The following is a 14,053-nucleotide window of genomic DNA, read 5'->3' on the forward strand; positions in this document are numbered from 1 at the left end:
TTGGAGTAAAAGGTTTACGTAAAGTAGTGAACTGGGAACAGCCTGAGTGGGAGCAAACAGGCGGGAGGACATCCCAGTGGCCCAGATTGGTGAGGCAGGCAGTGGGTTGAAGTAGCCCATGGTGCCTTTCCCCGATGGCATCAGCCACCATCTTTCCCTCTTCTCTCCTGAAAAGTGGCTGGATAGCCTGTCTTACACCACGTGTTTTATCTTTAATTTGTCACCCTCCCAGGCATTTTGTCTTTTAAGTGGGGCTGCATGAAGACAGCCATCCTTTATCCAAAGGTCTCAGTCTGTAGTGGGAAGATATTGCTTGCTGTGACCTCCAGGCAGATAGGGCTGGGTAGAAAGCCTTCAGCAGTGCCCAGACTTGTCAGGAGCCCCACTGCTGAGCAGATAGCATGACACAGCTGGCCCCACAGCCTCCTCCCACCATTAAGCATTTCACAGCGTGCTCTACACTATCCCCGCACCACCACCACCACCCCCCTCCTGTGCCAGCTACAAATGTCATGTCGTTTCCCACACCCAAACCTCAGAGCCAGCAGTGTGATCATGGTGATGGCGAGTAGTCTAACCAACAGTACCAAGTACTGAAATGATTCCATGTTATTCTAGGGTTTAACTTAGCAGGGAAATGGAAAGACACTCCTTTGCACTAACAGAAAAAAGAATAGGTGCTATTTGTTTTCATGGCAACCACTTACAGCTTTTCTTATCAGTAATGCTTGGTATTACATTTTTACAAAAGGCATGAACTCACACAAGTCTTGTTTTACAGCCAATCAGTGGGAAGTGGCATACAGTGGATCAGCTACAGAATATACTTTCACCCAGTTGAAACCAGGCACTTTGTACAAACTCCGAGCATGCTGCATCAGCACCGGTGGGCACAGTCAGGTTGGTTTGTTTCTGGATAAAAGAAAACATCTTTGATCAGATTCGGACTAGCTGAATTTAGAAGATCAGAATAAGTTGCAGTTTTAAAATGCATCTTGGTGATGCAGCCTTCCATGTTATCACTTTAGGAAATGAAAAATAGACCTTTTAAAATTGTGCTTTAGAAGACAGAAAAAAATAGTCCCAAATGATTCTCAGCTGAACTGTGATACTTTCAGGTGCATGTATCATTTAGTTATTTCCCAGAAGATTTGGCCATAATCACATGTGACAGTTGAAAATGGTCTGGGATTTGCATTAGCTAAATATGAGAGACAAGAAAGGTATAGAATTTAGAGTCAGCAAGATAAGACCTTCCGCACACCTCTTCTTTATCACAGCTATCAGTTGGTGAGCACTGGAGACAGACCTTCCTTAAGGTTCTTTACTGCCATCTGCTGGGAAACTGTGAAAATGACATATTTTTATGACTGAGCTGAAAGTACGTGGTACAATGTGCAGTACCCGGTGTACACACCTGTAGGCCACAGCCTACATTATCTCCTGTCTGTATGACCTTAGACCAGCCAGTTACCCTGTTAGGAGTCTTAGTTTCAACTACACGCTGTTCTCACAGGTTCAGTGTAACTTAACAAATGTACATGAAGTGCTCTAGAAATGAGATAATTGTCTAAATGGCTTTAATTTGTATTCAGGAAAGTGAGTTCAAGGCATGATCGTAAGGCATGTTTTCATTGTAGAGATATTTAACATGATAGTTTAATACCATTAATAGTTAAGAGAGGAGAAATGGTACCTTGAAGGCCTGTGCTGGATTGGCTTTTCAAGATCGTGCCTGCCAATTAAATGCCTGAATTTTTCCCCATCAATCCATTTCTAATGTTTTCTTTCATTTATGTCCACCACTGCCCCTCTACTCACCCACCCCAGTCCTGTGATGTCTAGATAGCCCATATAGACAGATGCTTTTGAAAGGAATGTCCTAACCAGGACATTTCTTAGGCAGTACTATGGTTTTCTGTGCTGCCTTCCAGCATGAAGTATATGCCAATCAAAGCCTTAGATTATCAGCTGGTGCCTCCTGTCTAAACCTATGAGGGGCTGCATAGGGCAGCACAGAGACTGTACTGCTTGAATGTATGGAGTCCATTTTGTGCACACTTCTCAGGGAGATTGAGTTTGGCCCGTATCTCAACAAGAGGGTCATCTTCCACACCACTAGCCTTCTTCAGCCAAGTCCTACAAAAAGAAGGCCTACTTATTGTAGCATTAACAGAACCTGCTGGTTAATGTCAGATTCAGTTGGTTAATACTAGTAGACTTTGCTTTTCTGCTCTGTCTGAATGGCTGGCCATTGATGGCGCCATTCTGAAATTTCATCCAGCTATCATTTTGTGTTTTCTTCTTTCCTCATGAAGACTCTTTCTTATTTTGATTTAAAGGAAAATAATTATGAACTTAGGATATATAACTCTCAAACCTACTCTTCTGATTTCAAAAAGAACCATTCTTGCTGGACACAGTGGTACAAACCCGTAATTCCAGCTACTCAGGAGACTGAGGCAAGAGGATCTCGAGTTTTAGCTTGCCTCTTCAAGTTAGCAAGACCCTGTCTTAAAATTAAATAAGAAGGGCTGGGGATGTAGCTCAGTGGTAGAGTGCCTCTGAATTCAATCCCTGTTACCACCCAAAAAAAGAGAGAAAGTATGATTCTTAAGTTTTAACCAATGCCATATATAGTATAAGATACAGTAGAAGTACACACACACACACATACACACACCACTCATGTAAAGATCTTTTAGTGTAAAAAGCATATAGTAGTGTGTACACATTCAATATGGAGTTCTTTTTTGTTTGCATTTACAATTATGGGGTAGAATTTGCCTGGAATATAGAGGTCTGATAAATTCACAGTAACTAAGAGATGATTCTCTCTGGTATTTCTCCTGCAGTGTTCTGAAAGTCTCCCTGTTCGCACACTAAGTATTGCACCAGGTCAGTGTCGACCACCGAGGGTTTTGGGTAGACCAAAGCACAAAGAAGTCCACTTAGAGTGGGGTGAGTGAACGAATCTTCACATTGACATTGGCAGCTTGGACACTGGAGATTAAGACTTAATGCTTTGTAATTTAAATTTCAAGACTTCCTTCTCAAAACTGATTTTTTTTTTTTTCCTGCCAGAGATGTCCATACTCTTCTTGATCTATGTTGGGCTGGGTTTTCACCATTCCTTGCCTCCCTCGCTGTCACTCATCCTCCTCTTCCTGATGGTGGCATACAAGCTGTTTGTCTCTTACCCTTCAGAGAGCACTCTTCTAGGGAGTTTAGGATAGCCTCTTTCTAAGGACATTTCAACTTTATTTATAAAGAAAAGTTGTGCTCTACTTAGAGGTTAAGCCAAGAAATAGTTCATAGGATAACTGTGAATTCCTCTTCCTCTGTGAGTCACCACCCTGCTGCTTTGTCACGTGGGTCCTGGTATTTTTATAGCATTAACTTCGGCTGCATTTGTACTTCCTGTTGTGCCAGCAGTTTACAACATGTAAATTGCACGTGCAAATGTGTAGAATAATTGTAGCAGACTTTTTTTTCCCACCACTTACATCTAAAATGGAATAAACTATGGTACTAGTTTTGGGTTCTGTGCCCAGATTCATCATGACCTTTGATTTCAAAGGGAAGATTCTTTTTTCCATTTTTTCACTTTATCTTATATTAAAATGTGAAACAGTTTGCCGAACACTTCTGTTATTTGAGAATTATTTTATAAATATATTAAATACATTTAAACATATTTGCTTTGGATAGTAGGAAAAGCATCACTCGGGAACTTTTACATTTTGTTGATGGGGGGTTCTTTCTAAGAGAAACGCAAGAATAGGCCACGTACATGGTATTTTGCAAGACATTGTAAAAAATCAGATGTGATTTAGTCAATTAGAAGCACGGAAATGTCCTAAGGTCAAAAAATTCTGCTTTCCCAGATGTTCCGACATCTGAAAGTGGCTGTGAGGTGTCAGAGTACAGTGTGGAGATGACGGAACCTGAGGACGTAGCTTCAGAGGTGTACCACGGGCCTGAGCTGGAGTGCACAGTTGGCAACCTGCTCCCCGGAACTGTGTATCGCTTCAGAGTGAGGGCGCTGAATGACGGAGGGGTGAGTAGGGTTGGGCACCAGACCACAATGCAAGGTTTTGGCATTTCTGTGTCTTCCCTCCTCTTTACCAACCATTAAAGTGTACATAAAATATTACTTCTGAGTTGATATTGCATGGTTCAGGTAGACCTCATATCATTCTATTAAGATAGCACTCAAGGTTAATAAAAAGACTATCATCCCGTGTATGTACTTTTGAGACTTTTTAGGGTATTCTCCTTTTCTCTCATTAACTTTATCATTTGTGGGATGATAATAACACTAATCCTGACAAAAGTTCTCTACTATGTTGTTACCTGTGAGTCAACAGTGTCTCAGGTCAGTTTTTAAAATGCACAGGGTAAAGGCTAGGGAAGCCAGCTTGCTTGTATTTGTTATATTTGTTTCAGGTGAAAACTCTAGAACTCTGGCCCCTTCCTTCTTCTGCTCCATCTGAAGTTTCCAGAAGTTGAGAGTAGATATGTCTATGTTGTCCTCACAGTGGGTTTTTCTTTTTTTCCTTGAAATCGCAGAGCTATCTAGATTTTGAGGGAGATTCATAATGAGAAGAAGATGGCCCAGAAAGTGTGAGAGATTTGGTTTTGTCAGAGATAGAAACAACAGAGGACAGAGGGTGTAGGTAAAGCAAGTTGTTGGTAACAGCTCCCAAAACGGTCAGTGTTTTGTCGAGGTGAACGCCACGCAAATAAGTAGACTTAGTTAATTGACAAAATGTTTAAAAATAAGAAAGGATAGATGATAGTGATAGAATATCACCAGTGACTTGGAGAGTTAATAGCGGTTTTCTCAAGCCTCTCAGAGGTGAAGCCTGTTTATCCGTAGTCAGTTCCATGTCAGCTGGCTGTGGAAATGATTGATTTTAAAGTAGGATATCAAGTTTGTACAGGAGCTAGATTTCTTATAATAAAATTTCCCATTAGGAAGGAACTTCAAGCCCAGCAGATATTTAAACGAGAGGGAAAAAAGTCTAAACTTTTTTAGAAAGGAGCATTGGTGGGGATATAAGAAAGCCTGTGACCCCAAACATACAGTTAGATACATGAAAAGAAGGAGGATGGTCACAGTCAGTGCTGCAGAGACTTTCTCCATTGTGCTCACCCTTGTCCCCATCAGCTTTCCCTGTGTCTCTGCCATAACAAAGACCCACGTGCAGCAGGGCTGACCTGAGTTTCCCTTTCTTGCCCCTTTCACCAATATATTGTCTAAAGAAATTATCTTCGGCCTTGGTTCATTCCTATTGTACTGGAAGTTAACTATGATGTTTGTGACTAGTCATCTTCTGAGGTCCAGTTCAGACCTTCCTTACAATCTGGAGTATTTCCCGAGTCTTGTGTTGTTTTAAATTATCCTCCACCCACCTCCACCCCTCGCCCATTTTGAAAGCACAGGCACATACTTTCTTAACCTGGAAATCATTTTAGTCTTTGCTCCAACTCTTTGCACTATCAAAATGGGTGGGTTTAGTGGGTTGTATCTCTCTCAGAATATGCTCAGTCTCTAAGGACACCTGGCTCTGAGCAGCATGGTCACCAATGATAACATAAAGATGCCTGGTGCATAAACCTTGGAGCTGGTGAGCACACGGAGAAGGCTTAATGGAGCATTAGTGTTCAAAATAGAAAATACTGGCAACCAGAAGAAATACCCAGAATTTGATAACCAACATTTCCAAGTTGATTTTTTTAATATATTTTTATATATTTAAAATTAAATTGCAGTGGGCATCTGACTCAGTTATCTTGGATGTCCTTGGAGAAATGTGAAAGCAGAGTGCTGTGTTTTGCAAAGAATTAACTTTTCCCCCTGATGTCTTAATAAGGGAAAAATGTTTAGTAAGCCAGCTTTCTAATTTTTTTGAATAAAAAACATAGACATGTGTAATAGACATCTATCTACCTCTCAGGGAACTACCTGCAAGAGAAAACCTGATATACACCTTTAGGTAATATTTTTGAATCAGTTATATTGATGATGTCACCCTAGCTTTTATTTAGTTAGCTAGCCCTTTTAGATGCACACACATGCACAAATACACACACATATAAAAGTATATTTGTGTTCTTCTCTTTCAGTACGGTCCCTATTCTGATGTGTCAGAGATTACCACTGCCACAGGGCCTCCTGGACAATGCAAAGCACCTTGTGTTTCTTTTACGCCTGAGGGCTGTGTGCTAGTGAGTTGGGAGGTAAGTTGGATACATGTTCTGCATCAGTTTCTGTTCCTTCTGCTTTACCCCACATGGGGAATATGAAGAATCTACGAAGCCCAAATGTGTGTAGGTGATTTTTTCCCCACTCTGTATATAGTAATCTCCCTTGGCACTTGGTTGTGTCATTTAATTTAGAATTGTAAAAATGATCATTTAGATTGAGTGTGTCTTTCATGCCTTTATTTCATGTATGTTTTTAAAATATCCAAGGTGTGTTGCTCATATCCCTAGTTAAGTTAGTTGAACGTGGACATGGTAGGATGTTTTTCTCAATGGGATTGTTAACTACATGAATTTCTGCTCTCCAGAGCCCCGAAAGCTCTGGTGCTGACATCTCAGAGTACAGATTGGAATGGGGAGAAGACGAAGAATCCTTAGAACTCGTTTATCATGGAACGGACACTTGCTTTGAGATAAAAGATCTGTTGCCTGCTGCGCAGTACTGCTGTAGACTTCAGGTAGGTAGACATGATGCAGACAGTACTCACAAGGACAAGCCTTTTGGGAAGGATACTTCAGGAAATCAACTCAAAGGCTGTCAGGAGGGATAATGGCGGGGAAGAGTCCTTTTAAATAAAAGTAAATGTGGTTGTTTTGGTATTTGGCAGTTAGTTTCTGCTTCTCTAGGAGGCTCTAACTTGTAAGAACAAAACCAGATTCTTCTCTGCCATGCTTCTCACTGGAAGTATCTTGAACTTGCTGGTTTTTCAGTTCACTGAATGACTGAGTCCAAAGGAAGGTGGCACAGGGCTCCTTAGGAAGGATGCCTTCTGATTGCCCTGAGGCATACACTTCAGTGGGAAAGCCACTTAGAATGACAAAAGACAGAATATGGGGCCAAAACCAAATATGAGAGTAATTTAGACCAGTCTGTCTGCCTTAGACCACATTCAAGGCTGGTTGTCCAAAAGCTTCCACTTGGGAGTCCAAGTAGAGGAGCATCAGGAGCCAGGGGTCTTAGAGTGATAGTAATCATGGGTTTACTTTTACTTCATCCTCCTGGATTAATGATCTTTTCCCTTTGTAAATCCTTAGTATTCTGAGAAAACAGGGTCCTTGGTCTCTTCCCATTTGTTCAGCACAGTTTCTTGGCACTACTTTGTGCCAAGATCAAAGGACAGAGTGATGAATCAGATGTGGTGCTGACCTGGGAGAGTTCTCTCTTCACACACATGTACTTGTGGATAGGGGAGTAAAGATGTGAGACTTGGGGTCCCACCTGACTTAAGTTATGGGTCATGCTCCTTAGTGGTAGTATACCCAGTGTGTTTTTGAAGTGGCCTTTTTGAAGAAGGTATTCCTTTCAGATGTTAATTTGCCCCATCAACGTTAAGTTTTTGTTGTTGTTGTTGTTGTTGTTGTTGTTAACTCTGAAGCCTGTTTTATCTCAAAACAATTCTGATTAAACTCTTGTTGGGAGCATCCTTCCTTCTCCAGTGCAGCACCTGGGATGTCATTGACCTTCTGTCCATGAGTCAGTGTCCTGCATATTATCTGATCTTTATAATACTTGTGCTGAGTCATTGGGAAAGGTTAAATTATGCGCCACTCTCCTGCTTTTGGAACAGACTAGATATAAATAAAGAGCTGTCTGCCACCACATAGAGCTTTTTGAGTTTTGGCATCTCTTCAATATGTTCTCCTACTTCCCTTTCTCTTTTCAGGGCGTATGTTCTCATTTAGCACGGCTCTCCAAAACTGCATTTTCAAAGATACAGTGATCTGAATAGAACCTGCATAATAACCTTGCCTCTCTGTATTGACAATCAGGAGTAGAAAATATCTGTAAATGTCTGTGCTTGTTATAAAATAAGACCCTGTGAAAGGGGATAGCACTTCTAAGACCACATTGGTTTGCTAAAGAAGTGTTGTTAGGAAAAGAATTTCCATCTGTATAGGTTTCTTGAATCTGTGGACCACATATGCATTGTGTTCATTTCAAATAACTGTAAAGTTAGGTTAAACCCTATAAGTAAAGTCATGTTAAATCTGATTTTTTTTTAATATTTGGCAAATAAAAAATAAATAACCTATAATGGGTTTTCTAAAAATTGAGTGAAACTTCTTGTTTTACCAAGGATTTTTTAAATTTTTGAATTCTTTTAAGAAGTAACAAAGTAATTCTAGTCCTATGAGGCAGATTTATATTGTAGTCGTACTATTACTTAGTAAAGATGCTTTTAAATTTATTTTCCTTTGAAAACTGCTAAGAAGGAGTACTATAAATCAAGAAAGAATTAAGCTAGTAAAAGAAAGTGGGAATATTGGGTAGAATCCTGAAATAGAAAAAGAACATTACTAGGAAAAGAGAACATTATTGGCAAGGTTCAATCAGGTCTGTGTGTAGTTAATATGATTGTACCAATTTGATAATTTCCTGGTTGAGGTCAATATCTATGGCACATAAAATGTTAATATTAGGGAAAGCAAAGTGAGAGATATATATAAATACCTCTGTTATTTTTGTAAATCTAAAATCAGTTCAAAATAAAAAGCTTTGAAAAAAATAGGAAAAATGCTATTTTTGTTCAGGATTTTCCCAGTGGGAAGGAAGGGAGGTACCTATTGTTGGTCTGCCATTCAGCCATAATTTTGCTTGTTACCTAATTTAATCATCGTAATACTTCAGTGAATAAGGTGTTACACTCCCCATTTTGTGTCTGAGGAAACTCTCAGACAGGGTAACTTGCTTATGGTTATGTATTTGTTAAATGATAGACTCACGTTTGAACTAACTACAAATCTAAAAAGCCGTGTCCCTTTCCTTATATTGTATGATGATACAAGCAAAGACTTAGTTGACATGAACACTGGGCTCCACAACATCTTATTTTCTGTCTGAGATAAATTTATATCCAAAAATAAAATCTCTACCATGCACAAGGCACTGAGTCGATCCCAGCACCACCCCAAAAAAAAAAATTATGTCAAAATATAGATTCTTGAAATGATTTGTGATGTTAAAATTCTTCCCAAAAGAGAGTCAGAATGTTTTCATGAAATACGATTAGCTGTCACAAAATATTACCATAGAGTTTGAACAATGATTTGAGAGTGAGTGAGTGTGCTAACTTGCTTCTTTGAATTAACAAAGAGGAGTCCTATGTTTGGTTTTAGACTTTTGATTTAAGAGCTTAGACTTACTTCCTTTAGTTTTATGATTTGTCTCTATAGCTTTCTTATGGAGTTAAAGAGAATGAGGTTTATAAGAAGGTTGCCAAATGTTTAAGAAAAAAATAATTGTGACATCTATTGAGCACATACTCTGTCAGGTCCAGTTCCACCTCTCAGAAATAACACAGTGAACCAAACAGGCATTTTCACATTTTTGGAACCTGTGTTCTAATCAGAGAAGCAAATACATACTATCTACTATGTTGATGATCAGTGTTTTAATGAAATATAAAGCAACAAAGGAAATAGAAAACAAGAAGGATCCCAAGGATTGGAGTGCAAGGGCAATTGCAAGTTTAAGTAAGTGCTTCAGAGAGAACTCCCAGAAAAGGTACCATTTGAGAAGGTTTGAAGGAGATGATTGAGTGAACTGTGCAGAATTCTGGGGTAAAAGCTTTCTAGACATAGGGAACAGAGTATGCAAAGGCCCTGAGGCAGCAGCAAATTTAATGTCCCTATGGGACTACAAAGAAACCCTTGTAGATAGAGCAGAGTAAGTGAAAGGAAGAGTAGCAGGCAATAAAGTCAGAGTGCTAATGCGTTTTTTCAGAAGGATGCTGATGAGCAGATAGGGTCTGTAGGCATTTGTAAGGACTTTCAAGTTTATTTTGAATAAAATAGAAAGCCACAGAAGAAATTTGAACTAAAAACCTTGACCGCATTAGTCTGATTGCTGTGAATACAGATTTGGGGCAGGGACTGGCACAGAAACCAGTAAGGAGGTTATTACATTAAGTAGATGAGAAAGCATAGCAGGCCTGGGATAGTACCAGATGGGCTTGTGGCCCGGACATAAGGTATGAGGGAGAAACCGGCATCCCAGGAAACTCTGAGTTATGACTTGAGCGATAGGAAGGATGGAGAAGACCACAGGAGGTGCAGTGAGAACTTTTATAAGGAGGAGTGGAGTACAATCAGGGGCCCTCTGGATAGTTGAATAAGAAATGCTGGTTTGACATGTAAATGGAGATGTTCGATGGCAGTTGGATACAGCTACATTAGTCTGCAGTTAGAGCTGAGGTCAGAGCTACACATCTGAATCTGAGGGTAAAATATTAATGACATTCATGCTCTAGACAAGATGAGACCTCCAAGAGTTTAAGAAGAGGTAGAGTCCTGAGCTCGGGCATCCAGCAGGAATAAGGGCAGTGGTAGCAACCAGCCAAGGAGATTGAGGAGAAGCAGCAGATAAAGCAGGAGAAACAAGAGCATGGTGTCCTGGAAACCACGTCCATTTGTGTTGCCAGAGCCAGGCTTGCTTACCAGGTCAGCTACTGCTGTCCAATAAGGTCAGCATGAATTTCCTTCAGATATAAGTTTATCGTTCATGTGGAAAATGGTAAATGCTATTTTAAAATCCCTATTGCTGTTCCCTGGCAGCACTAGCTTTAGAAGTAAGATAACTAGATTCCAGTCCAAAGTTTGCCTCTAAATCCGAGGCCAAAATTATTTAATCTGACTGAGGTCCTTGCACTTTAAAAGACAGATAAGAGGGCTGGGGATGTGGCTCAGTGGTAGTGCACTTGACAAGGAGGCACAAGGCCCCAAGTTCAATCCCCAGCACCACCTCTGTTGAACTTACCATTTAATGTCTATCCCATGTTATTGTGAAGACAATACATTATGATCTGTGAGCTAAAGTGGGCCGTGCAAATAAAAAGTGTTGTTTTAAAATGATTAAAAGTGATGATATACCCATATTGTCTTTTGCTTTATTAATGGAAGAAAGATGTGATTGGCATTTTTTGGAAAGTGGTTATTAGATTAAAATAAATATTCTCTTTCTATTACATGTCTAGAAACAGAACAGACTACTTTACATTACCTAAAATGTGCTTATGGTTTGATGTGGCCGTTGCCTCCCTCTTCTGTGTTTCAGGCCTTCAATCAAGCCGGAGCAGGGCCGTACAGTGAACTTGTCCTTTGCCAGACACCAGCATCTGCCCCTGATCCCGTCTCCACTCTCTGTGTCCTGGAGGAAGAGCCTCTCAGTGCCTCCCCTGACTCACCCTACGTGTGCCTTGTACTGACCTGGGAAGAGCCGTGCAATAATGGGTCTGAAATCCTCGCCTACAACATTGACCTTGGAGATGCCAGCATTACCGTGGGCAACACCACCACCCATGTTGTGAAAGGTCTCCTTCCAGAAACCTCCTACCGGTGAGTGCAGGAGAGTAGAAGTAAAGCCATGCTGACTGCTCAGCCCTGGGGGCTGCACCTCCTGAAGTCTAACAGCCAAAGCCAAGGATTCTAGCCATTCTTACCCTGAAGGGTACTAACTGCAAATGTGGCTTAAAATTTTGCATTGCTTTCTACTTATTGAGTCAGTTAAAAATTCATACAATTCTTAATCTCTGAGAGAGAATTTTAACTGCCACTTAAAATCAGTAATTCTTGACCATCTTCTTTTCTCTGTGGTACTGGGAACTGAACTCAGGGTTGTTCTGCCACTGAGCTACACCCCAGGACCCCCTCCTGCTTTTGAGACAAGGTCTTGTTAAGTTGCCCAGACTGGCTTCAAACTTGTGATCCCCCTGCCTCGGCCTCCTGAGTTACTGCGATTACAGGCGTGTGCCACCACAGACAGCCCATCACTTTTTTTCTTTGTGTGTTTTCACAGTGATTCATCTCATTCTGTGGCCACCTTGGTCCCCACCTGGAAGGAGGGCACTCCCATTCTTCTCAGTCCCCCATAACAGATAACAGTATTACAGAGCATTTATGATATAGATATTACTCAGAATTTCACAAGAGGCCTGGGAAAACAATTACCTCACACGCAATTGCACAAACCCCAGTTAACATCTGCATTCTCTCCCCCAGAGCTGTTAACCTGGGAGCACCTTCCTCTTCTCACACTCCTGTTTCTCCTTTGAGGCCCTTCAAAATTTCAAATAATTCAGGTCTGTCCCCAGGTTGCTAAAGCCCACTCAAAGCAAAAAGCTTGCAATTAGCAAGACCACATCATTAGAAGAAGTGCAGGAACCATCTCTGGTTATTCAAGTGTGCCCCAGAAGGGCTCCTGTGTTTTAAGGAGGTGTGAGAGCGAATGGCCTCAGACTCTGGCCATGAGCTAGATGTCTCTAGGCAATAAACTTATTCTGTGAGTCCCAGTTTCTTCTGCAAAATGATAACAAGGATTTACTTTTTCATCATTTTGTAAAGAGTAAGTAAGTGAGTATCAAATGCTTCTAACAGGGCCCAGCAGGGCATTGCAAGTGCTCATCAGTGAAACATTATAGTTTGATCAACATCAAGATCCTCATCCAGAAAAAAATTAGCTCTCTTCAGTAGGGCAGGGGAGTGAAGGGCAAGAGATTAACTTGCTGCCAAAAGAGGGGCTTATCATTTTACCTATTTTTTTTCTGCAGAGCTTACTGATTCTGTGGTCTAATAGACTAGGCTTTTTCCCCCAGGAACTAAAGAAAGAAATCAGCTAATCAGCTGAAGATAACAAAAATCCCACCTGACATATTGTATTATTTTTGCCTCTGTTTCCCTCTTACCAGATCTTTCTTTTATGAGTAATTTATGTATTTGTTTTGCTTTCCAGAACAGTGGCAGGCTTTTTTGTTTGTTTATACACTCTCATTCTTTTAAGAACTTGCAGTTGAGCTCAGTGTGCACTGTGGCTTTATCCAACACTCTCCGCCAGCCTTCAGAGCACTGAAGTACAAGCCAAGAGGTGGTCACAATGTTATTTTCATCGTTTGGTGAAAATAACATTGTACACAAAGTCCTATTGGAGTTTCAAAGAGGATGATCCTTGCTTCAGAATGGTCAGGATGGTTGAAGATAAGACTTGAGAACTTGGCATGTAGCTCAGAGGAAGAGCACTTTCCCGGCATGCATAGGACCCTGGGTTTGATTCTTAGCACCACACACATGAAAGAGAGAAAGAGAGAAGTAAGACTTGAGATGGAAACTGAATAAAGGGAGTGTACATACACAAAGAGGCAGGATGAGGGCACTGTTTCATTTTTAGTGTTTAGCCAATCACAGAAAACCTTTTTCACCCCTGTTAATCAATTTTGCAGTGCCTGTGTCCAAAGCACTGGGTTCAGGTGCTCAGGAAATCCAGAGATGATTAAACCCAGATTCTGACCTCAGGGAATTTCCCCAGTGTGGATGCTCTAAGAATATCTGACCATGAAGTCAACCTGCTGCAGGAAGTGACTGAGGGATTCCATCTCCCAGCTGTTTCTAGGAGACCAGGTGTCAAGTGTTGTCCACCTTGATCCCTCAGGCCAGAACTTTGCAAAAGCTACACTTGTACAGACTTACAGGAAGTTTTTTGTCTTCTCCAGTCTGCACCCATCTCTACCCCAGAGAGGGCTCAAAGCCTTAGGTCAGTCCTATGAACATTCAGGTCCTAAGTTTATAAAGGGACTTTGAGGCAAGGTGTTAGCCCAAGAATTTCCCTTTTTCCTGACACTGGGCTTAAATAATTATAAAACTTTAAGATTTGTGTAAGATAACACTGGCGGTCTGTTGATTTGCTAATCAATCTACAATCAAATGACTTAGAAAAAGAAATCTAGAGCTCAAAGACTCAAATGAATGTTGGATATTGAGAGTCTGTTTACAGAAAAACCAATTATAGTTCAAA

The 14,053-nt window shown here is 40.8% G+C and overlaps 1 protein-coding gene across 5 annotated transcripts in view; it reads left to right on the forward strand.

Annotated features, from left to right (window-relative positions):
- The window catches only part of Fndc3b (fibronectin type III domain containing 3B), a 327,023-nt gene that overhangs the window by 270,691 nt on the left and 42,279 nt on the right, over positions 1–14,053 (forward strand). For all 5 annotated transcript variants that reach the window (XM_005332466.5, XM_040270089.2, XM_040270091.2 and 2 more), the window contains 6 exons: positions 782–900; positions 2,856–2,961; positions 3,888–4,060; positions 6,133–6,246; positions 6,579–6,728; positions 11,324–11,604. In XM_005332466.5, the coding sequence (XP_005332523.2) occupies positions 782–900; positions 2,856–2,961; positions 3,888–4,060; positions 6,133–6,246; positions 6,579–6,728; positions 11,324–11,604 (943 nt within the window). The remainder of the gene's footprint in view (positions 1–781; positions 901–2,855; positions 2,962–3,887; positions 4,061–6,132; positions 6,247–6,578; positions 6,729–11,323; positions 11,605–14,053) is intronic.

Source organism: Ictidomys tridecemlineatus, chromosome 3 (genome assembly GCF_052094955.1).
Source record: "Ictidomys tridecemlineatus isolate mIctTri1 chromosome 3, mIctTri1.hap1, whole genome shotgun sequence".
NCBI classification, from domain to species: Eukaryota; Metazoa; Chordata; class Mammalia; order Rodentia; family Sciuridae; genus Ictidomys; species Ictidomys tridecemlineatus.